Genomic DNA, 20607 nt, shown 5'->3' on the forward strand with positions numbered 1-20607 from the left:
CGCTGGTCAGCCATTTATGGGACCCTGGCGTGGTGCTTGCGAGTAACCTACAAGAAATATAAACATTTAGATGGCACCACAGTGAGGCCTTTCCCAAAGATGGGCTCTGCAGGCCTCTGTGGCTGTCCTCCTGCAGACGTGGCTCAGTACTCAGTAGCCTTCGTGGCTACTAGCAGAGCAGCACCCTGGAGCCTCGGGTGGACAGTGGGGCCACAGGGTCGGGCCCCAGCCACTGCAGGTCAGCCTACTGCCTGCAGCCGGCCGGCCCTCTGCTCCCAGCAGCAGCTCCTAGGTAGCGCCAAGGAGGGAAGTTAGCGATAGGCAGAGAAGAGAAAGAAACCCAGTCCAGATCCCGTAACCCTGGTTACACTGATTAAGCTCTGGAAAGCTACAAAGCAGAGAAATAAAATTGAAATTAAAGTTTGTAACAGGAAAGCGAGAGATTGAAGCTCCCAGAGCCGTTTCCCTGGCTGTTAGCAGCAGCTCCAACATTTTTCTTTTTTCCTGTGCACTACTTTAATGTATAATAACCTCTGTGAAATGGTGGTGTTTTCTGGAAGAGAGCAAAGTTCAGCTCTTGCCTTGTGCTGTGCTGTTACTTCCTCTTACACCCGCTCAGTCTCCCCATCTGTCCCAGCGTATTGTCCTCATAAATATGCAGATTTGCTTAGTTCTGTGATGTATGCACTTCATGGGGCCAACACTTAGCATATCAGTGACAGAGAAAATGAAAAACAACACTTGGGCATAAAGAGAACATTGGGTTAACCTCTCCGCGTACAGTCCCATCCCTCACAGTCAACATCACTGAGCACCTGTAACTTACAAGCCCGACCTCACCACGAGCTTTGCTCTCAGGAGCATCTGGGTAAACACGTTACGTTACTGTGGCATTGCCTTGTAGACGTTGCGAACCAGAACACTGGTTAAAATGAAGTAATTGGCCCATATGGATCCTTCACGCCGTCCCTAACTTAGAAGTGTATCCTGTGTGTAGGAGAAGAGGGAAGAAAGTTTGAGGCCACTCCTGTGATCGGGAGCAGACAGGCTGACATAACCCGTCGTTTCAGGGTTACGTCGTGACTCTATACGTCCCAAGGCCCTCACGCAATAGGGCTTAGTACTTATTCTTTATTTGGGGGAGAAAACCGTGACCGGCTCTACTGGGCAAACCCGCCAGTGTGGCCCACGTTTTACTAATGAGACAGCAGAGCACAGTTGGGAGAGTGGAGGCCGCCACCCTGCTGCCGTCAACCTGCTCACCTGTCCACCTTGGTCCTCAGGATCGGCTGTACTTCGTCATGGAATACGTCAATGGCGGGGACCTCATGTACCACATCCAGCAAGTGGGAAAATTTAAGGAACCGCAAGCAGTGTGAGTAGTTTGTAAAGTCCCCGAACGTAGACCGCGCGTCACTCCCACCCGAGAACCTCTGCCGGGGGGATCTGGAAGTGGGGCTGGGCCCGGATTGGGGTGGAGCACTGTTACCTTCCCGGGGGCAGGTTGGTTGACAGGGTCCACCTAAACGTCTCCTCCGGAGCAGTTTATTCTACTTCCGGCAAGTTGGAGATGCAGGTGTATAGATGGCCTGTCACCCCATTCCACCCTTGTCGATCGAGCCATTCAGTCATTATTTGAACAAATAAAGGGGCTCTGGGTGATGGGCCGAGCAGAGGGCCTGGCTGGGGAACAAGAGAGCCTGGAAGGGGCCTCAGGGGGGCCTGACAGCATCAGGTGACGTTTCCACGGGGCCCTGGCCAAGAGGAGATGTAAGGATGGCCGATGGAGGCAGGGCAGGTGACAGTCTGTGTGGAGGACAAAGGCTGGAGCCTAAGACTAGCCAGTGTATGGAGAGACTTTCTGGAAGAAGAAAACCAGAACTTGGTGCCTGGGGATGAGGAGAGAGAAGCCTCTCCAGGTGCTGCCCCTTTGTAGACTGGGGAGGGGCAGCCATCTGGAGGAGGAGGTTGCAGGGGATCATTAGAAGGTCTCAGTGGGATGCATAGATCAGCAGCCCCGGAGAGAGATGTGGGCTCCAGGGGAAGACAGAGTCATCCATCTAGAGGCGAGGCTTTGAGACCTGAAGAATCACCCCATTTTCCAGGGGCCAGGAAGTCCCGGGAAACTCACAGAAGCAGATCTAAACACACAGCTCTTTTGTCCCCAGAGTGAGGATGCCCAGTGCGCAGGTGCCCTGATGAATCGAGTGGGCAAACGTTAATTGGGTTCTGGCCGATGTTCAGTCTGAAAGATAAGCCTGGGGCACTTCCGGTCCGTGCGGGGTGAGCCGGTCTGGGGAAGGCTCACTGGAGACAGAATGGGGCATTCTTGGGGATGCTCAAAACCGAGGGGCGGATGGCCCTGTCTCTCGTGTTGTTAGTTACAGAGCATTAAAATGCACAGGTTACAGAATGAAGCTTGACAGCACAGAGCTGTAAAGAGCCAAGGGCAGAAGAGCCACCTTCCATCATGAACTAACAGGCCGTCCCACTTAGTACCATTCCCTTGTATTTGTGCTGCTGGAAAGTTTTTCACTTTAAAAATACAGCAAAGCATGAAAAAATCGTATGACAGTCACCTGTGACCCCTTCTCTTCTCCCTCCTCCGCCCCCTGCCAGCCCTCAGAGGTGCCCCCCTGCCCCCCGCTGAGGGTTTGGTGTTGTTTCTCTGCTCATGTAAACACGTGTGCTTTTTTTGTGTGTGTGGTACGCGGGCTTCTCACTGTTGTGGCCTCTCCCGTTGCGGAGCACAGGCTCCGGATGTGCAGGCTCAGTGGCCATGGCTCACGGGCCTAGCCGCTCTGCGGTATGTGAGATCTTCCCGGACTGGGGCACAAACCCGTGTCCCCTGCATCGGCAGGCGGACTCTCAACCACTGCACCACCAGGGAAGCCCACGTGTGCTTATTTGAAGCCTCCCGGGTATGACGTTTACCCAGGCAGCATCTTGTGTCTTAGACGTCAAGAACTCCTAAACGCTGTGCAAATTTTAAAACCTGCTTCAAGCACTTATTCAGAGTTTCAGATATTGACCCATGAACAATTTTGAAGTGAAGGCAGTAACTGCTTTTTATTATGAATTATTTAAAAGGGTGCATCAGGGGGCTTCCCTGGCGGTCCAGCGGTTAAGACTCTGCACTTCCAATGTAGGGGACGCGCGTTCGATCCCTGGACGGGGAACTAAGATCCCACGTGCCTCGCGGCCAATAAATAAGTAAATTTTTTAAAATTGTAAGAATATGGAAAAAATAAAAAGGGTGCATCAGGTGTGAATCCTGGCGTGGGTCCCATTTCTCCCAGCACTTGGGGTAGGGGTGAGGGGTGAGTAAACCACCTGCAGACATCATCACACACTGTCCTTTGTCTTCCAGGGCATAAGTGTATTTTCAAACACTAATGTATTCTGCCCTTGAATAGGAAAATGGAAATTTGCTCCAATCTACCGTAGCCCTGACATAGAACAGCCTAGCAGACAGCCATTCTTTAAAAGATCGTATTCAAAATGTCTTTTAAGCCGTAATTACCTGTCTACCTGCCCCAGACAAGAAGCGTTTATTTGGGGACAGGTAATAAACCTGCTTCATTGATTTTACTAGCTGTATCATTCCTTGGGGAAGTTGGAGTCATAAAACGGCAGAGGGTTGACAACACATGCAGGGCAGTGCTGTTCTCTGCTCATCCAGGGTCTCCCACTCTTTTGCCATTTCGATGCCCGATCTTGAGGGTAAAAAGTATCCAGGAGGCCAAAGAAAGCAAGCCAGACACCTGACAGGCGTTTTCTTTTGCAGGTTCTACGCAGCAGAGATTTCCATTGGGTTGTTCTTTCTTCATAAAAGAGGAATCATTTATAGGTGTGTATCGAAGCCCTGCTGGCCGCAGCACTGTGGAGGCTTTGCTGGACCTCTGGGTTCTGTGGGTATGAGTTCTGTGATGGGGACTTAGAACGTGGAGCGGACCACCACCACCACCACCACGCCCCGGGTCACGGAGACCTGCAGGGACCACCATTCTTTCCGCAGCCTCCGGGCAAATCCGAACCACCTTCTGGTTTCCGGACCTCAGAAGATCGTTTATCTCATTACTGCTTCTGCAAGAAAACATGCTTTTCTTTTCCCTGCCAGCTCCTTCCTCTGCCTTTGACTTGGCACAGAGGTGAGGGGCCAGTGAAAGCTGCGTTTCTGTTGGCGATGCTCCGCAGAGGAGCACGGGGAGCCGGGAGGGGACGGGGACAACTGCTGGATTCGGTTCCTCCCGCTCTTGGTCACAGTGAAGGGAGAACGTTCTCCAGTGTTAAGCAGAGATTAATTAGAAGACCATACGGCACGGGGCAGAATGGAAGGGACGCAGGTGACCCAGCGAGGTTGTTCTGAGCCCGTGATTTGCATACCTGGCTGTGTGTCTGATCTCTCCGGGTGGGACACTAATAAACCGGTGACTGGGGCCTCCTCAGAGCTGCTCATTTGGGGTCTCTGGTGATTCACCTGCACAGCCAAGGTCGGGAATCACTAGCTCAGTCATTTAGTCGTTCGTTCAGTCTGCATTTATTAAGTACCTGCTGCATGCTAGACACTACGCTGGGCTCTAGAGATGGAAAGATAAATAAGTCCTAATTCCCGGTCCCAGCACTCCCGTGACTGTAGTTCATGTGCCACTGGGACGCAGCCACTCACGGGCGCTTCTGTCTCACGAGCAGCAGAGCAAAGCATGTGACATTACGGGAAGGATGCTGATGCCACCCACTTCTTTGCAGAGACCTGAAGTTAGATAACGTCATGCTGGATTCGGAAGGACATATCAAGATCGCGGACTTCGGGATGTGTAAGGAGCACATGATGGATGGGGTCACGACCAGGACCTTCTGTGGGACCCCGGATTACATCGCCCCGGAGGTAGGACCCCAACTGGCCCGGTGTTTTAGACCAGGGCTTTCCAGCTGCAGACACAGCCCCCTCGTGGGATGTAGAGTCATCCCTGAATCACCAAGTCGATGTGTGGGGAATAAATAATGCAGAAAAAGAAACCACGAGAACTCCCCGCACAAAGTAAGGGTACGCCTTGGTTCACGGAACTTTTGTTTTTGTTACACATACGTGTGAGATGCGTGCATGGTAGAACATACGTATTTCTTACGTGGTCACCAGCAAACCAGCTTAAGAAACACTGTGGGGTAAAGAAGGGAGGATCTTGCTTATGGGAGGGCTCTGCATGGAAACACTGGGTCAAAGGCAGTTCCGATGATGCCTATTTAGCAAAATCAGAGTGATTTATTTTTTGTTTTGTTATGGTTTGTTTATTTTTTTATTGAAGTATAGTTATTTATAATGCATTAGTTTCAGGTGTACAACAAAGTGATTCAGTTATATAAATGTGTATGTATCGATATATATATATGTATACATATATATATATTCAGATCCATTCTCTGATTTCCTTTCCATTATGTGTTATTACAAGATATTGAATATAGTTCCGTGTGCTCTACAGTAGGTCCTTGTTGTTTATCTCTTTTATATACCGTAGTGTGTATACGTTAATCCCAATCTCCTAATTTATCCCCCTCTTCCCCTTTAGTGACCGTAAGTTTGGTTTCTGTGTCAGAAAATCAGTGGTTGCTGCTCTCAGCGGCACACTGCAGTGGATCATGGGAAGAGCACACCCATGTGGTTCTAAGCAAAGTGGCTCCAAGATTTGTGCGTTGACAGCAGTGGCCATGCTGCGTTGTCTTTGTCATAACACATATTGAGCAGCTTTCTTCCTATTTTACAAAGCTTCCTACATGCCAGTGATTGGGTGGGTTAGAACCCTGGGTCGCTGTGTAGCCACCTTTCTGACCATGCCCCACCCTGTGGACGGCACCGTCCCTTCCCCACTGAGCTCCAGCAGGGAGGGGGTGATGGATTCCACGTTAGGCCAACCTTCAGCTCTTTGCAGAGCTCTCATGTCAGCTGTCGGGTGGCTTTGTGGTATTTATTCAGCATAGCGCCTCATGCGTTTATCTCCGAGGCAGTAGCAATAGTCAAAAAGACACGCGATTAGAAATCCAACCAGTGTGAGCTGCACTCCTGACTTTATTATTTACAGGCTGTGGGAACTCAGGCAAGTTTCTCAAACTGTCTGAGCCTCCATTTCTACAGTGGCAAGTCAGGGATGATACTGTCTGCCCTGTAGAGTTGCTCTGAGGACTAAGGTGCCTAGTACAGTGTTTGCACCTGGCAACCCTCGTTACCATTATTCCAAAAGGGAAGCTAATCCTTATCCCTTTGCTAAGGCTTTTTTTGCCTGTTATATTCCTAGACTGTGTAGGAACATAGGCTTAGAATATTGACTTAGAAACTTAAATTCTGAATTACGTGGGCAAAGATGGGATGTTCTCTTGATACATAACCTACATAACCTCTTTCCCTGCAAACAGCTCACACCTTAGTATCTCCATGCATATAATGAGCTTCAATATCTTTCAAACATGAAGGATAGAGAGATGGTGCAGAAAAAAATACAACCTCCTGATGCAGTATTTATTCTGAAGCCTCCTACTGGCTGACATGTATTAAACAGGCTGTGATTATTAGCTGTGCCCACTCTGTGCAACACCCACCAGTTGCTGTCAAAGCTTGGTGACAGGGAACGGCAGCAGTTAGAGGAATAAAGGTGGCTTTGAACTTCGTCAAGACCAGGTCCCTGCCGCTCAAACAAACAGCTTCCTGTGTTCAGTGACACCTCAGCCATCTGACATCACCAGGGGTGACAGCGTTCCACACAGATGAAATTGTCCAAGTAATTGAACTTTGTTGCCTTTTTTCGCGAGGTTCCTTGCAGTGCTAATTTCATATGGCTGCTATAACAGCTGCTAGCTTAGTGGATTAAAACAGTGCAAATTTATTATCTTACGGTTCTGGAGGTCAGAAGCCCACAGCAGTCTCACTGGGCTAGCGCCAAACTGCCGGCAGGGCTGCACACCCTCCAGCAGCTCGGGGGAGAATCTGTGCCTTGTCCAGCCTCTGGGGCTTGTCTGCAGCCCTCGGCTCATGGGTCTTCCTCCATCTTCTGTGCCAGAAGCGTAGCATCTTGTAATCTCTCTCCCTCTCTTTTCTAGCCCCGGCCCTCCAGCCTCCCTCTCCTAAGGACCTTTGGGATTACATGGGGCTCACCCAGATAATCCAGGGTCATCTCCCCATCTCAAGGGGACATGCCTTGTCGGTCGCAAGGCAAGTGGTCCTTCGTTCACTTGACTCACTTGCCACATCGGATTCTGAGCCTCTTGCAGTCTTCCAGAAGCCTGTCCTAGAAGACCCTGGCCATTGCTGTCTTCCTGGTCACTTTTTTGGGCCAACAGAGACTAGGTTGGCCTGGAAAAGACCCTTTGAACTGAGAAGTTGTTTGCCATTTAGGAGATCGCACCTGTATGGGGCTGGCCATGTCATGCTAAGAACCTGAGGACGTGGTATCAGAGAGAGGGATGCTGGGAACGTCCATCAGGGAGAGGGATGCTGGGAACATCCATCAGGGAGAGGGATGCTGGGAACATCCATCAGGGAGAGGGATGCTGGGAACAGGCCGTCAAAGAGGGCTTTATGGAAAACGAGCTTTGGGCCTCTTAATACACACTGGATCACATGTTCTGGCTCTGGATACCCTCAGGTTCTGTAAGCCTTCATTCCTCTCCTTATACCCACTGTGCAAGCAGTCAAGGAGCACCTGCCATTTATCGAGTGTCCACTGTGTGCTGGTCACCTTCTGTACTTTCTTCTCATCACAAACCCTGTAGAGGAACAGGCCAGCAGGCCTGTCTTTCAGATGAGTGTCCGAGGCAGTCAGTAACAGCCTGGGGCCACGTTTGCTAAAAATGCCGGAATGCAGCTGCCTCCCCAGGCTCAGGCTGCCTGCAGACCTTCGCACTGCCCGCCACGCTGAGCCACTCAAACCCGGGGCAGTTTGTGTGTCCACAGAGCATTCTGCACGCTTGCTGTACCTACCAAGCATGGCATCGTGGGGACACAGAAAGAGAGCACACGGGGCCTTGCCCTGGAAGTGCTTCCCATCTAGAGGAGGTGACGCAAATAAGAACCAGAATCTACAACTAGATGCCGGTTGACTTTCAATGAAAAATAATCTGCGCTCCTTTGGGAGCTCTGTCAGGAATAACTTTAGGTTGTTTCGCCTTTTGCTAGCATTTTCTTCATAAGGGTCCAGGAATTTGGCATATTTCACCCAAGGAATCATTGCAGGGTAGAGAAAAGACCATCTAGGTTCCAAGTTTCTGAATTTGCTCAGAGGTGAAAATAATCCTGTCCTCTGTGTAAATCTTTCTGTCAGGCAAAGGCAAAATAATTATCTTAGGTGGCATTTTCCTAAATAGGCAAATAAATTAAATATTTATGGCTGTTCATTAAAAGCCTTGAAATGGATTGATACTGTAGCATCTCCTTAGCCGGTAAAGATGAGCAAAGGCAGAAAATGTCACTCACACGCAGGTTTGGCGCCGAGATGGACGCTGGGAAAGGGGCACCAGTCAGGAACTAATCCCTGCAGCCGACGTGAAGGGGACTCTTTGCTTTGATATAGAAAGGATGCTTCGAGGTCAGCGAGAGAGCCCTTGAGGCTTTACCTGGGTTTCATCCCCCATCTGAAAGTCGGCTATTCCGAGCGAGCGAGATGCAGTCACAAGGCAGGTATCTGCCGCAGCCGAGCAGCAGCCTGGACGCTAGCATCGCCCAGCCTTTCCTGGGAGAGCGAGGCAGCGGTAGGGGCGAAGCTTTTGGAAAGTGCACCACGTGGAACCCTCGCTCTCGGCCTGGTCGTGCCGGGGTGTGTAGCCCATACGCAGAGGGCGTCACCCACAGTGTGGGCAGTGCCTGTTCCAGACCGGGCCCTCGGAACGCAGCTTCCGTTTGGTCACGCCTGATACACGAGCAGAGGTTGTGCCACTTGGTAGGAGACAAAGGTGGGATTTGCAGCCGAGACCTTCCAACCCCAAAGCCCGTGTATCCTGTGCACGTATCACAGCACCTCCAGGGAGATGAGAAGACTCCCCGAGAGAAAGAGCAGTGAGAAACGAGCGCTGAGATGTTATAGACCACTTCTTCTTTAACGTCCAAGGGGTCTGAGTCCTGACCAGACCTTTCCGTCTCTGGGGCAGCGAGTCAGGATCGTGGTCCAGCTGCCCATCCTGGGCAGACCTCTCAGAAGCCGGGGTGAGCCAGCAGCTCTAAGCCCCTCCCCCTCAGGTGCTCACCGAGGGTCCACCAAGCACCCCCTGCCAGGAGTGTCAGGGGCTGGAAGCAGTTAGGAGCGGGCCACTGCAGCCCAGGGGAGCTTGGAGATACGGGCGAGACCGTGTCCCCAGGTGACGACAGACGGTCCTGCAGCATGGGACAGCCCCGGGGAAGAAGCCTGCGGGTCCCCCCGCCACCAGCTGCCCACAGGCAGACGCTCACACTTGCCGTCTGTGTTGGGCTGGATGCGTTTGGAGAGCTGGAAGCCCGTCCCCGGGGTCCTGGCCTCTCCTTTCAGCCCTGCGAGAAGGCCCGCATGGGATTGCCCCTGACGACAGCCAGAAGTCTGCATTTTTATGTAAAATATGCCTGATTCTTCTCTCCTTCCCTCTACCTGGACCCTCCTTTCCCGGGGGTCAGCCTGCTCCCTCCTTCTCCTCCTTGAAGCCTTGGCGCAAATGTCACCTCCGGGAGGTCACCTTTCCCGGCCACCCTGGTTCAGGGGGCAGACCTCCAGCCGCGTCCCTGGTCCCCTTCTGCGGTGCACGTCACCCTCGGATAGACCACGTCGCGTGCTCACGTGTTTACTTCTTTCTTTGTCTCCCGCTGAGCTCCAGGCAGCAGGACCCTTGGCTTTTGTTCATGGGTGGGCCGCTACCCCGGGGGCAGGAGGGATGGGGGGGAGGGGCAGGCGTAGCGAGCTGCGTGTCTGGCCGTGGCCGTGGCGGGGCAGATGGGCCGGGGCACAGCGCCGCGGCTCCGGCACTGAGGGGTCGGGAGTTCTGGGGCTGGAACCCAAGGCTGATGGCAGGTGACAGAGCATGCGGGGACAGGGGTGTGGCCCCGCGCCCCCACCTCACCCACCGCCTGGGGTCCCCAAGGGTCCAAGGTGGACGGGAAGTCAGCTCGGGACCCGAGGGACCAGAATACCGACCTCCCCAGAGCTTCTCCTGGCCTCTGGGGAAAGGGTTGTAGAGAGGGGCAGAGAATAAAAGAGGATCTAAAAGTCAAATGAGAAAAGACCTCATTTGGTGCACACAGCCGGGCAGCCAGGCAGTAAATTAGCCCCTGCCAAGCTGGGAAGAAATGGGGAAACGAGATAGAAAGAAGCCAGTGAGTGCCAGCAGCGGCCCCTCTGAGATCAGCGCCTCTGAGCCGCTGACCCTAACCCAACCCAGGCGGGCGGCCGCGGAGAAAGCCCTTGATTCAAGAAAGAGAACGATAAACCAGAAGACGCTTTCTTTCTATCAAAGGCCAGCTTCCCTCTGCGTCAGCTCACGGTCCAATGACTCCAGCGTCACAGAGAAGATAAAGCAGCTGCTTTCCCCCTAAGAAACGTTTAAAGAGCCCAGGCCAGGCATTTTGGGGGGGAGTTCTTCCTTAAATTATATAACTCTTCTCAGATCTTTTCGAGGAATGATGTTGGTTATATTACCTCATATATTTGATTGTCTGCCTGCGGCTCTTTAACTGTCTCATAATTTTCGTGGCCTCAGAGTTTACTGAGTTCAGCCTGTTCTCTGGAGCATTTGACCCCTTCTGTGATGTTGTGGTCCACGAGGCAACCCCCGTCTGTTCCTCCCCTCCCCCTCCCAGCCCCTCCTTCACAGATGACCAGCTCCTGGTGACTTAGCTGCCCCTTGATGGTGCCCGCTGCGTGTGAGACCCAGGGGAGGGCACCTCATCGACGTGAGTCTGTTTAATCCTTCAGTTGGATCTGCAGAGTCGGTGTTATTGGCCCTATTTTCCAGATGATGAACCCAAGGGGCAGAGATTCGTTCTTTCCCATGTCCCAGATCCAAGGCAGGCCGGGCTCTGAACCCGGGGCTGATCAGCTTCTCCCTGCAGCAGCTGTGGTCCCGGGAGGAGGGCTGCCCAGGGACTGACCACCTCCCTCCGGGGGTGCAAGTGAGCCTCCCTCCATCCGGGCCCCGTCTTTGTTTTCCAAGCACCAAGGACGCCCTGATAAGTCTTTACTCCAAGAATTCCATGGCTGCATGAGTTGGCCCTTCAGCTGGGGATTTGTTTAAATCTTGTAAAAATGGGTCAGAGATCACTGAATTCCTTTTCACCTTGCCGCGGGGAGGAGGGTGTGGGTGTCTGCACGGAGATGACCAACCTGGTCTCGTTGCCGGGTGTGGACCACGCACTTGCCCCTGTGACTTCGTTTCATTCTAACAGCAGTCCTTGGGTGAGTGGCATTATCCCTGTTCTCCAGACAAGGAAGAGGAGTCGTGGGACGGAGAGGAGCCCTGTGCACGGCTCGTAGACGGCAGGTGGCCAGGCCGCGGCCCTGGGCTGCCTGCCCCAGCGTGCAGGCCTGTGGCCCTCATGCTTCATTGTCCCCTTCCACACGCATCTGTGAAGACCCACCAGACTGAAATTCTGGAAGATCTTTTATTCCAGCCGATTAAGGTCTTACAGGAGCAAAATGTGTTCCTGACTCCCAGTTCGTTCCTTCACTGCACAAGTGAAGGAACCCACAGTGAACGTCTTGAAAGGCTCCCCGCTCAGCAGAGGAGGCCTGAGACAAGGGGGCTCCAAAGGGGGCGTGGAGCAGTGAATCCGGCCCCGTCCCCCCGGCCTGCCACTGCAGCCTAGACCAGTGACCAGGGCCACAGTGGCCGAGCTTGAGAACCGCTCGGAGAGAGACTAGAGGCTGATGGTGGCGCACTCGATTCCGGATTAATTCAGCTCGACTCTACCTTAGCCCCACGCAGACGTGATGTTTCCGAGAAGGAAAGCCTTCCTGTTTGATTTCAGGTGGCTTTTTCTTTATCGTTGTGTAATCAGCTCTGGCTATAGTTCTGCTCTTTTAAGAACTTGGGATGAGGTCTGTGAAATGGGGATACAACTTTGAGGCTGAAGTCTTGCCGGTAAGAAGCCTGGCCTGCCTCCAGGGGAGGGCTGACAGTTGTTTCAACTTGCTGCTGCTGTGTAACCACCCAAGACTTAACGGCTTAAAACCACAGCCACGTTATCGCTGGGATTCTGCCCGGCATGTGCCGGCCGCCGTGGCCCTACTGGGCCCTGGAGGGTGGTCCACGGGGGCCCCGGGCTGCTGGCTCTTGGCCGAGACCCACGGGTCCTCCTCTCCGTGTTCTGTCCTCTGTGAGATTTCTCCTCATTCAGTAGTTTATCCAGAGCATCTCGCCACGGTGACTCCCAAGAGGGTACAACCCTGAGGCCCCCCAAAAAGTGGAGGCCCCTTAAGCTTCACCTAGAACTTGATTACTGTGTCATTCCCACCACCTTCTCCAGGTCGGAGCAAGTCCACAGCCAGCCCGGCGTCTAGGGGAGGTGATGTAAGTACTAAATCCTGGTGAGAGGCCTGGTGCTGTCACGCTGCAGGGACCATACAGGATGGGAGCGAGGGGCACTGTGGCCGTCTTTGGGGACAGTCCCCTGCACAGCTGGCTTTGAGCTCTGTGTGGGCCAGCAGAGAATCCTCAGCACAGCACCCCACAGGGGCAGGTCTCAAAAGCGCTGAGGACCCCGGCAAGAGGGGCCCCTGCCCTGGGTTACAGAGCCGGGATCAGCAAGCTTTTTCTGCTAAGGGCTAGAGAGCAAGTGTTTTAGCCTTTGCCTTCATCTAAATTTTAGATTTCTCCAGTTTGAGCAGCTGTTCCTGCCCAAAGGCTCGAAAGACTGATAGTCTTTGTTACATTTTTTCTTTCGCATTCAGGAAACTTAAAACCATGCTTAGCTCCCAGGCTGTACCCGGCAGGGTCGGGCTGGATTTGGGCTGCAGGCTGAAGTTTGTGCCCCCAACGTTACAGGGCTCTCGTCGGGTCTCCCCAGCCTGAGCTCTCCTCACAGGCTTGGGGTCTGTAGGGTCAAAGGGATGTGCCCACCTGGGGTCTGAGAAGTCCCTCCCAGGACCTGCGCAGCCTCTCCCCCGGTGCCATCGCCCCGCGGGGTGCTGCCCTGCTGGCGCAGACACGCCTGTGTCCGACGGGCAGGTGGGACAGAGCTGGGACGTGCAGGAGGCTCGTCATGGCCGTGGTGGAGGGGGGCGGCAAGAGCAGTCAAGGGGGCCACGTCTCCGCGTCCGAAGGGCCATCTCAGGGGCCCCTGAATTCTCCAGTCGAACCTGGCCTTCTGGGTTGTTGGGCAGAATTACAGGTGGAATCCTGTTCCCCCAAAATTGGTGTGTTGAAGGTGACGCCAGTGTGACTGTCTATAGGGGCAGGGCTTTCCAGGAGGTGATCACAGCCAGACAAGGTCATTAGGGTGGGACCCCCTCGGAGAGCACTGAGGTTTTCATAAGAGACACCAGGAGGGCAGCTCACGGAGGACAGGCCGCCAAGAGCACAGTGAGGGGGCTGCTGCCCTGCCGGCACCTTGACCTTGCGCTTCGACTCTCCAGAACCGTGAGCAGTAGACGTCTGTTGTTGAAGCCGTGCCATTACAGCAGCCCGAACAGAGCGCTAGGGGAAGTCCGCGTGCAGGGTGGTAGGAGAGAACAGCTAGTTCATATTGTGAGCTCAGTTTGTAGCGTATGTATTTAGGCAGAGGGTCTGTGGCCTCTGTTCCTCTGGCCCCAGCGCCCCAGGCCCGTATGGAGTCCTGGGTCTCGGCCACAGGTGAATGACGCTGTAAACCAGGATGCGTTTTACCTACTCACAATCAGCATCATCATTTCTCACCAAGCAGAACAGGAAGGAGGGGTGGGTAAAGGTCCCAGGGGTCAGGGCAGTTCCTCAGATGTCCTCACCCCACTCCCGTCCTGCTCACATCGAGCGGGCACCGTGACAGAGGGTCGAGTCCTGGCTCTGCCCGCCACCACCCCCCCGCGGTGTCACTGCCTGCAAGCTGGCCGGGCCTCGGCCACCCCCGTGGGAGACGGGCACCATGCCCAGTTCAGTGTGGCTTAGGTGGGGTTAAAATTTGGCCGCTGTTACTGTGGGTATCATATTCTTAGTGTATCTCGCTCTTAAGGAGGTTCTTGAAAATATCCGGTTGGCAGAAGAGAATCCAAAGAGGTGTTTAGTTTTTTTTGTTGTTGTTGTTGTTTTGATGTAACAAGAAATTATGGAAGTTAGTTCAGCCTTGGGCTGAAGAGGTTGGGTGACCCAGGCCAACTGGGATGGTGTTTTCCCAGCCCTGGTCGTTTCATGGTCACCTTCCTGACTTATTCCTTGACGAGCAAATGTTACCGAGGAGCTAGAGGGAGATTAGCCCAAGTAAGAGGTTAGAGCTTTTGCACAAAGCCTTGAAATGGGAATGCTTTCTCCCTGTGTAACTCCATGCTGTTGACGCCCCATCTGAGGACCACAGACATCTTGCTAGCACACGTCCCAGTGTCAGACAAACACCAGGTGCGGGGGGCATCTTTCTGCCTGATCAGAAGTCTGGCAGGCGATTCAGAAGTTTACTCGTGGCTCTTTCAGAATTATTAGCACAGCCACCGTGGAAGAGAGTTCGGCAGTGTCTTACAAAGCTAAATGTGGTCTTTACCAGACGATCCAACAATCACGCTCCTGAGTATTTACCCAAATGAATTGAGAGCTTATGTCCACACAGAAACCTGCACAAGTGTTTATAGCAGCGTTAGTCATAATTGCCAAATCTTGGAAGCCACCAAAATGTCCTTCAGTAGGTGAGTGAACAAATAAACTGCGATACGTCTAGACAATGGAATATTATTCAACACTCGAAAGAAATGAGCTCTCAAGCCATGGAGGAAACCTCGACGTGCATGACTAAGTGAAAGAAGCCCGTCTGAAAACACTGCACGCTGTAAGAGCCCAGCTGTTGACATTCTGGAAGAGGCAAAACTAGGAAGACAATAAAACAGATTGGTGATTGCTGGGGCTGGGGGAGGACCGTGGGCAGAGCATTTTGAGGGCAGTGGAGCTATTATGTACAGTAACAGTACAGTGGTGGGCACATGTCATGATACATTTTCAAAAACCCATAGAATGTACAGCACCAGGAGTGAACCCTGACGTAAACCCTGGGCTTTGGGTGATAACGATGTATCCATGCAGGTTCAGTGATTGTAACTAAGATACAGTCTCGTGTGTTGAACTTGGCAGGGGGTGGGGTCTACGGGAACTCGGAGATTCCTCTCAATTTTGCTCTGAACCTAAAACTTCTCTTTAAAGCAGTTTATGAATACAAAAAAAAAAAAAAGAAGAAGAAGAAGAAGAAGAAATGCAGCCTGGGTGGCCTTTCCCTTCCAAACAAAGGTCCAGGATAGAACTGGGAACAGGGACTGTAATCACCGGGCTTTGAAAGCTCTGCTTTTGCCATCCCCTCCTCCCTCGCTCTCTTTTTCCTCCCTTGCTTCCTTCCTTTTCCTCTTCTGTGTTACTTGCTATTTAAAGCCAGGGTCAGTAGTTGCAAACCCTCTTTGTGTCACGTGATCCCCCTCAGGTCCTCGGGGGAGCAGCACGTACACTGTGCTGCTCTTTGCCTTCCATCCCCTTCCCGGGTGTCAAGGAGGCAGAGGAGTGGTTACTGTAACTGGACCTTAAAGCACTTGTGTTGCCTTTAAACCCACATTTGTTTATTTATTTATTTTTGGCTGTGTTGGGTCTTCGTGTCTGTGCGAGGGCTTTCTCTAGTTGCGGCAAGCGGGGGCCACCCTTCATCGCGGTGTGCGGGCCTCTCACTATCGCGGCCTCTCTTGTTGTGGAGCATAGGCTCCAGACATGCAGGCTCAGTAGTTGTGGCTCACGGGCCTAGTTGCTCCGTGGCATGTGGGATTTTCCCAGACCAGGGCTCGAACCCGTGTCCCCTGCATTAGCAGGCAGATTCTCAACCACTGCGCCACCAGGGAAGCCCCCTTGTGTTGCCTTTAGAGACGTCATTTTCTGTTCGCCCCAGTCCTGGCCACCGTGTTCATCTAAACGGGAAATATGTAGCGCAGACTCCAAACTTCCCATTCTCATCTTGTGCCAGAATTCCTTTATACTTATATTATGCATTTTGTCCAGAGCTTTCAAATATTGCAGATATTTCTCATGTGATGTACTAAGATCCTCGATGTGTAAGGTATCACGTTTTAGTGTATTTATCCATTTTCGTGTCATAATCCCTGAGACTCACAGGGTGCCCGGCCCCAAGAGACGCACGATTAGCCCAAACAGTGGCAGTGAGGGAAGGGGCGGGGAGGGTGTGTTAATACCACAGAGAAGAGAATCCAGAAGTTTTGCTGCTCTGGTCAGAGTTAAATAGTTGCATGAGAGGGGGATTTTTTAATCTGTTTTATTCACTTCTGTGCCCCGTGCATGGAACAGCGTCCGGCACGTAGGCAGATGATATTTGCTGAAAGAATGAACAGAAGGTTCATCGTTGACAGAATTCCCAGGTGCTGACAATCATTTCAGAGTATTTAATACATGTTATTCATCCAGCCTCTCATCCAAAATGTTTCCTTCATCCTCCTGTGAGCCTGGGTTAGCTCACTGCCTTGAGTCCCGTTCACCCACCTGCTGTGCCCGGGGCCTTCCTGCTCCTGCCGTGAGACCCTGTGGAGTTACGCGTATTCAACTCACCTGCAGTAAACACACGTTTCTCTACATACCACGTGCTTGCCAGTATGTGGGGTGCTAGGGTTCCAGTATCACAGATGAGGAAACGGAAGCTCAGAGAGGCTAAGCGCCTTGCCCAAGGTCACACAGCTCCCGCGTGGCCGAGCTGGGCTCCGGCAGTCAGGTTCGGAGCTTTCTTGCCGCACTCTGCTTTCTGCAGTGCTCTGGGCTGGGAGGCACTGCCCCAAAGTGGTTTGACTGGGAGCATCTTGGCTGAGAGTTGGGGATGCCTCTTCCATACCCCGCCCCCGATATGCTTCCTGTTCACCACGCTCTGGTCCAAGCCTGGCGCTGCAGGAGGTGGACACAGCTGGGAGACCGTGCCGCCCACTCAGCGACCTTCCAGCGAGCCTCTCGGCTTCCTTCTCAGAACCCTGAGGATCTTTTCCAAACCGTCTCGAAGGCCCATGCGACCTTAGCAATCCAGCAGTCTGACGAGCACTTTGCATTTTGCACTCAAGAGGTCGGTGGTGTCCACGGAGCAGGCTTGCACCAGATCCACTGGCTTCTCCAGCCTGACCTTAGGGAGAGTCTGCTGTGTGGGGTGCTTGGGAGGGTGGCTCAGCCCCTGGGGGGAGAGCTTGGGGTCGAGTGGGGGCAGATAAGCAGCCTCAGTGTAACTAACGTGGCAGAGCCTTCGGGATCTGCGTGGCCCTGGGCTGTGGGCCCCAGAGCAGGGAGTTGGGGAGATGCTGAGTGAGCTCAGGGCCCTGCAGCTGTCAGAACAGAACACCCAGAAAACACCCAGGCACGTCATCTTTCCTCCCAAATGGTACTATTTCAACAAGTCAGCATTTCCACCAGGTCCGTGAAGAAGGCCTCCAGTGTCCCATGTTCTAGCCCGGGGGATTTATGATGTTTTTCGAAACAACCATAAGTTTCCCATTAAAATATTTTTATCGTTGATAAAAGGAAGAAATAATAGGGTTTGTTTCCCTGAGACAGAGGACTTGAGCATGTTTTATGAGTAAAGGCCAAACGTTCTTTTGTGCTGCAGCCTGGCAAGGGCCGTCGACAGTCGGGCCGTTTACTCTAGCGTGGGCACTGGGGCTCGGCCAGGACACACGGTGGGACAGTGAGGACCAGAGTCCAGGAAAGCGCGGCCAAGGGCAGGAGCACGAGTCCCCGGAACCCTTGGAGACAAGCCTTCGGGGCCACCTGCTGATTCAAGTGGGCATCTTAGCTACTTAGACCCTGTTAAGCATTTGAACCCTTTTTTGGCAAGAGTCACCCTAACTGGGCCAGTTCCCGCCCTAGTGTCTAGGGAGCCACACTGACTCAAGAGCGGATGAACCTTCAGTTTAGAAAAATGGTCCAGATCGTGGAGGCCAAGGCCAGACGTCCAGGGCTCAAATGCCAGCTTTGCCACCTCTGGCTGTGGAGCCTTGGGCAGGCTGCTTAACCTCCCTGTACTTCATTTCCTCATCTCTGAAATCAGACGCTCCTACCGCCAGGGTCTTGTGAGGGCTAGGAGCTAACAGAGAAAGACCCTGGCACCTGGTGAAAGTCTGGATGGTGACATGGGCTCCAGTCATTGGTGCTGTAGTCAGTAGCATCTGAAACCTCACCACCCTGCCCCCCCAGTTCTCCAGAAGATCTTCTGAAGCCCCGTCCACTTCAGGAGGCCTTGGAGTGTGTAGCCCTGCAGAGGGGGGAAGGGTGGGTGGCCCTGGAGCGACGTCCTTCCAGCTGCTGTGGGCCTTTGGCCTCGTAAGAGGCAAGAAGCTGCCCCCCACCCTCTGCCCAGGTCCTGTACCCAGGCTGGAAGGAGGCCACTCACACCCCGCTGTACAAGACAGGCAGCCGCTTGTAAGCATCCTGACAGCCCCCAGGCACCTGGCTCAGGGAATTATAACCATGATGATCGTAGTAACAAGTAGCAGTGAACCTGGATGACAGTGGCCCCAGGGTTCTGTCTCTGGCTTCCCCGTGCCGCAGGGAAGGCCGCCAGCCCCAGCCCCGCCTGCCGAGCCTGCCTCTCCTTTTGTGAGTTTCTCTGCGGTGGGAACCACATCACCGGGGCAGCCCCTCGCCAGGGGCCTGCAGGGGGACAGGCATTGCCTGGGCTTGGCTGCCAGCTTCCAAGTGCCAGAGATACCTGCTCCCGTGTCCGTCGGGGACAGACCCAAGACAGCCTCCCGTCCGTTCTGTGGTCCCTGAGCTGCGTCCTCAGCCCAAAGCTGGCCCCCTAGGCCAACAGGAGCCGGGGAACTGGAGCGGGTAGTAGGAGCCAGTAGAACTCAGTCTAGACCAGACCTGAACAGTAGAAGTAATGCAAGCCCCAACTACATTTAAGCAGCCACGTTTTCTTAAAAACTTAAAAAAGAAACAGGTGAAATTAATTTTAATATCTGCTTTAACCCGGTATATCCAAAATGAAAAATTAGCCATGAGATATTCTGCATCTTGGTTACTAAGTCCTCAGAATTGGATGTGTATTTTACACCCAAAGCATTTCAGGCTCGTTTGCGCTGGCCGCGTGTCAGAGGCTCGTAGCGGCGCGTGGCTCAGTGGCTCCCGCATGGGACAGTGCAGGCCTACACAGCTCACAGGGCATAGCGTCACCAGCACCCTAAATCCTGTGCTTCTAAGTGTTCAGATCTTCCGTGGGGCTCTCTTCAACACTGCTTCCCCTTTGCAGTGAGGTTTGGGGGTAATTTGGAGGTATTTGTTACTAGCAGCTGCGTTGAGGGGAAGTACACTTAGTGCTGAACATGCGTTGGCAGCGGTGGGGTGCCCCCATCTCTTGTAGCTTAGATCTTTGAACCGTCTCATTTCATCCAAGGCGTGAGCCAGGGGTGACAGACTGTGAACGACTTCAGGAGAAAATGCTCCAGCTAAATCCTAACCCCCATCCTATTATTAACAATTAAAGGCGAAACCTTGTAAGCTCAGTGCAGGGTGAGCTGGCCGGCTCCAGGGGCTGACCAATGCCATCGCCCAGAAAACAAGCCATTGGCGCTCAGCCTCCTGCTGTCCTAAGCCTTGGAGGAAGCATCAGGTCTTATCAGCACAAGTCAGAAGAGCTTAATGGACCCTGAGAAGCAAGTTGGACCAAAGCTGACAAAGAGTCAAAACAAACGAACAAACAAAAACTTCCCCTGGGCCTGGCTTTCAGGGTTTGTGAATCATTCTGACCAGAATCGGGGTTTCCACACCCTTGACTTCTGACAGTTCTCCAAGTGGGTGGCATCTTCCAGCACCCGAGCAGAGGGGTCTGGCTGGTGAGACCGCTCAAGTATGTGTAGAAACAGAGTCCGGAATAAAGCGTGGTCTCCCTCATCCAGCCCCCACTGTTCTTCAGCCTCGTAATTCGCACAGCAGTGCGAGGCCTCATCTCAGCCTGTGTTCAAAACAAGCGGAAACTAAAATAGGTGAACCACAGAGTTTTACTGTAGAGCACAGAGACCTATATTCAATATCCTGTAATAAGCTATAACGGAAAAGAATTTTTTAAAAAGAATATAGATACATACATGTATATATGTATAACCAAATCACTTTGCTGTACACCTGTACACCCTGTACACAATACTGTAAATCAACTATACTCCAATATAAAAAATTTAAAAAAAAACCCACTAAAACACTGATTAATGAGAACAGATTGCAGGGCCTGGTTTTAATATAGTTACAAGGACAAATTTTACTCAAGTGCTTTTGAAATATAGTTATGACAACTGAAGTGATGATTTCAAATCTCATTAAACTAATTCTCAAAGCCCTTTGATTCATATTTTATTAGTCCCAGTGCGAGCGATTCCATGTATTTGAAAGCCATAAACTGTAGTTTTAAAATATGCATGTCAATTTTCAGAGCACCACTTATTACCTGATTGGCTTTGGGCAAGTTTC

General features: G+C 52.6%; 1 protein-coding gene across 2 annotated transcripts in view; it reads left to right on the plus strand.

Annotated features, from left to right (window-relative positions):
• The window catches only part of PRKCA (protein kinase C alpha), a gene marked incomplete at both ends in the record, with an annotated part of 373558 nt that overhangs the window by 333701 nt on the left and 19250 nt on the right, over positions 1–20607 (plus strand). For both annotated transcript variants that reach the window (XM_079726327.1, XM_079726328.1), the window contains 3 exons: positions 1284–1375; positions 3788–3850; positions 4750–4888. In XM_079726327.1, coding sequence (XP_079582453.1) covers positions 1284–1375; positions 3788–3850; positions 4750–4888 — 294 coding nt within the window. The remainder of the gene's footprint in view (positions 1–1283; positions 1376–3787; positions 3851–4749; positions 4889–20607) is intronic.

The sequence above is a fragment of the Hyperoodon ampullatus genome (assembly GCF_949752795.1).
Source record: "Hyperoodon ampullatus genome assembly, chromosome: 19".
Taxonomy (NCBI): domain Eukaryota; kingdom Metazoa; phylum Chordata; class Mammalia; order Artiodactyla; family Ziphiidae; genus Hyperoodon; species Hyperoodon ampullatus.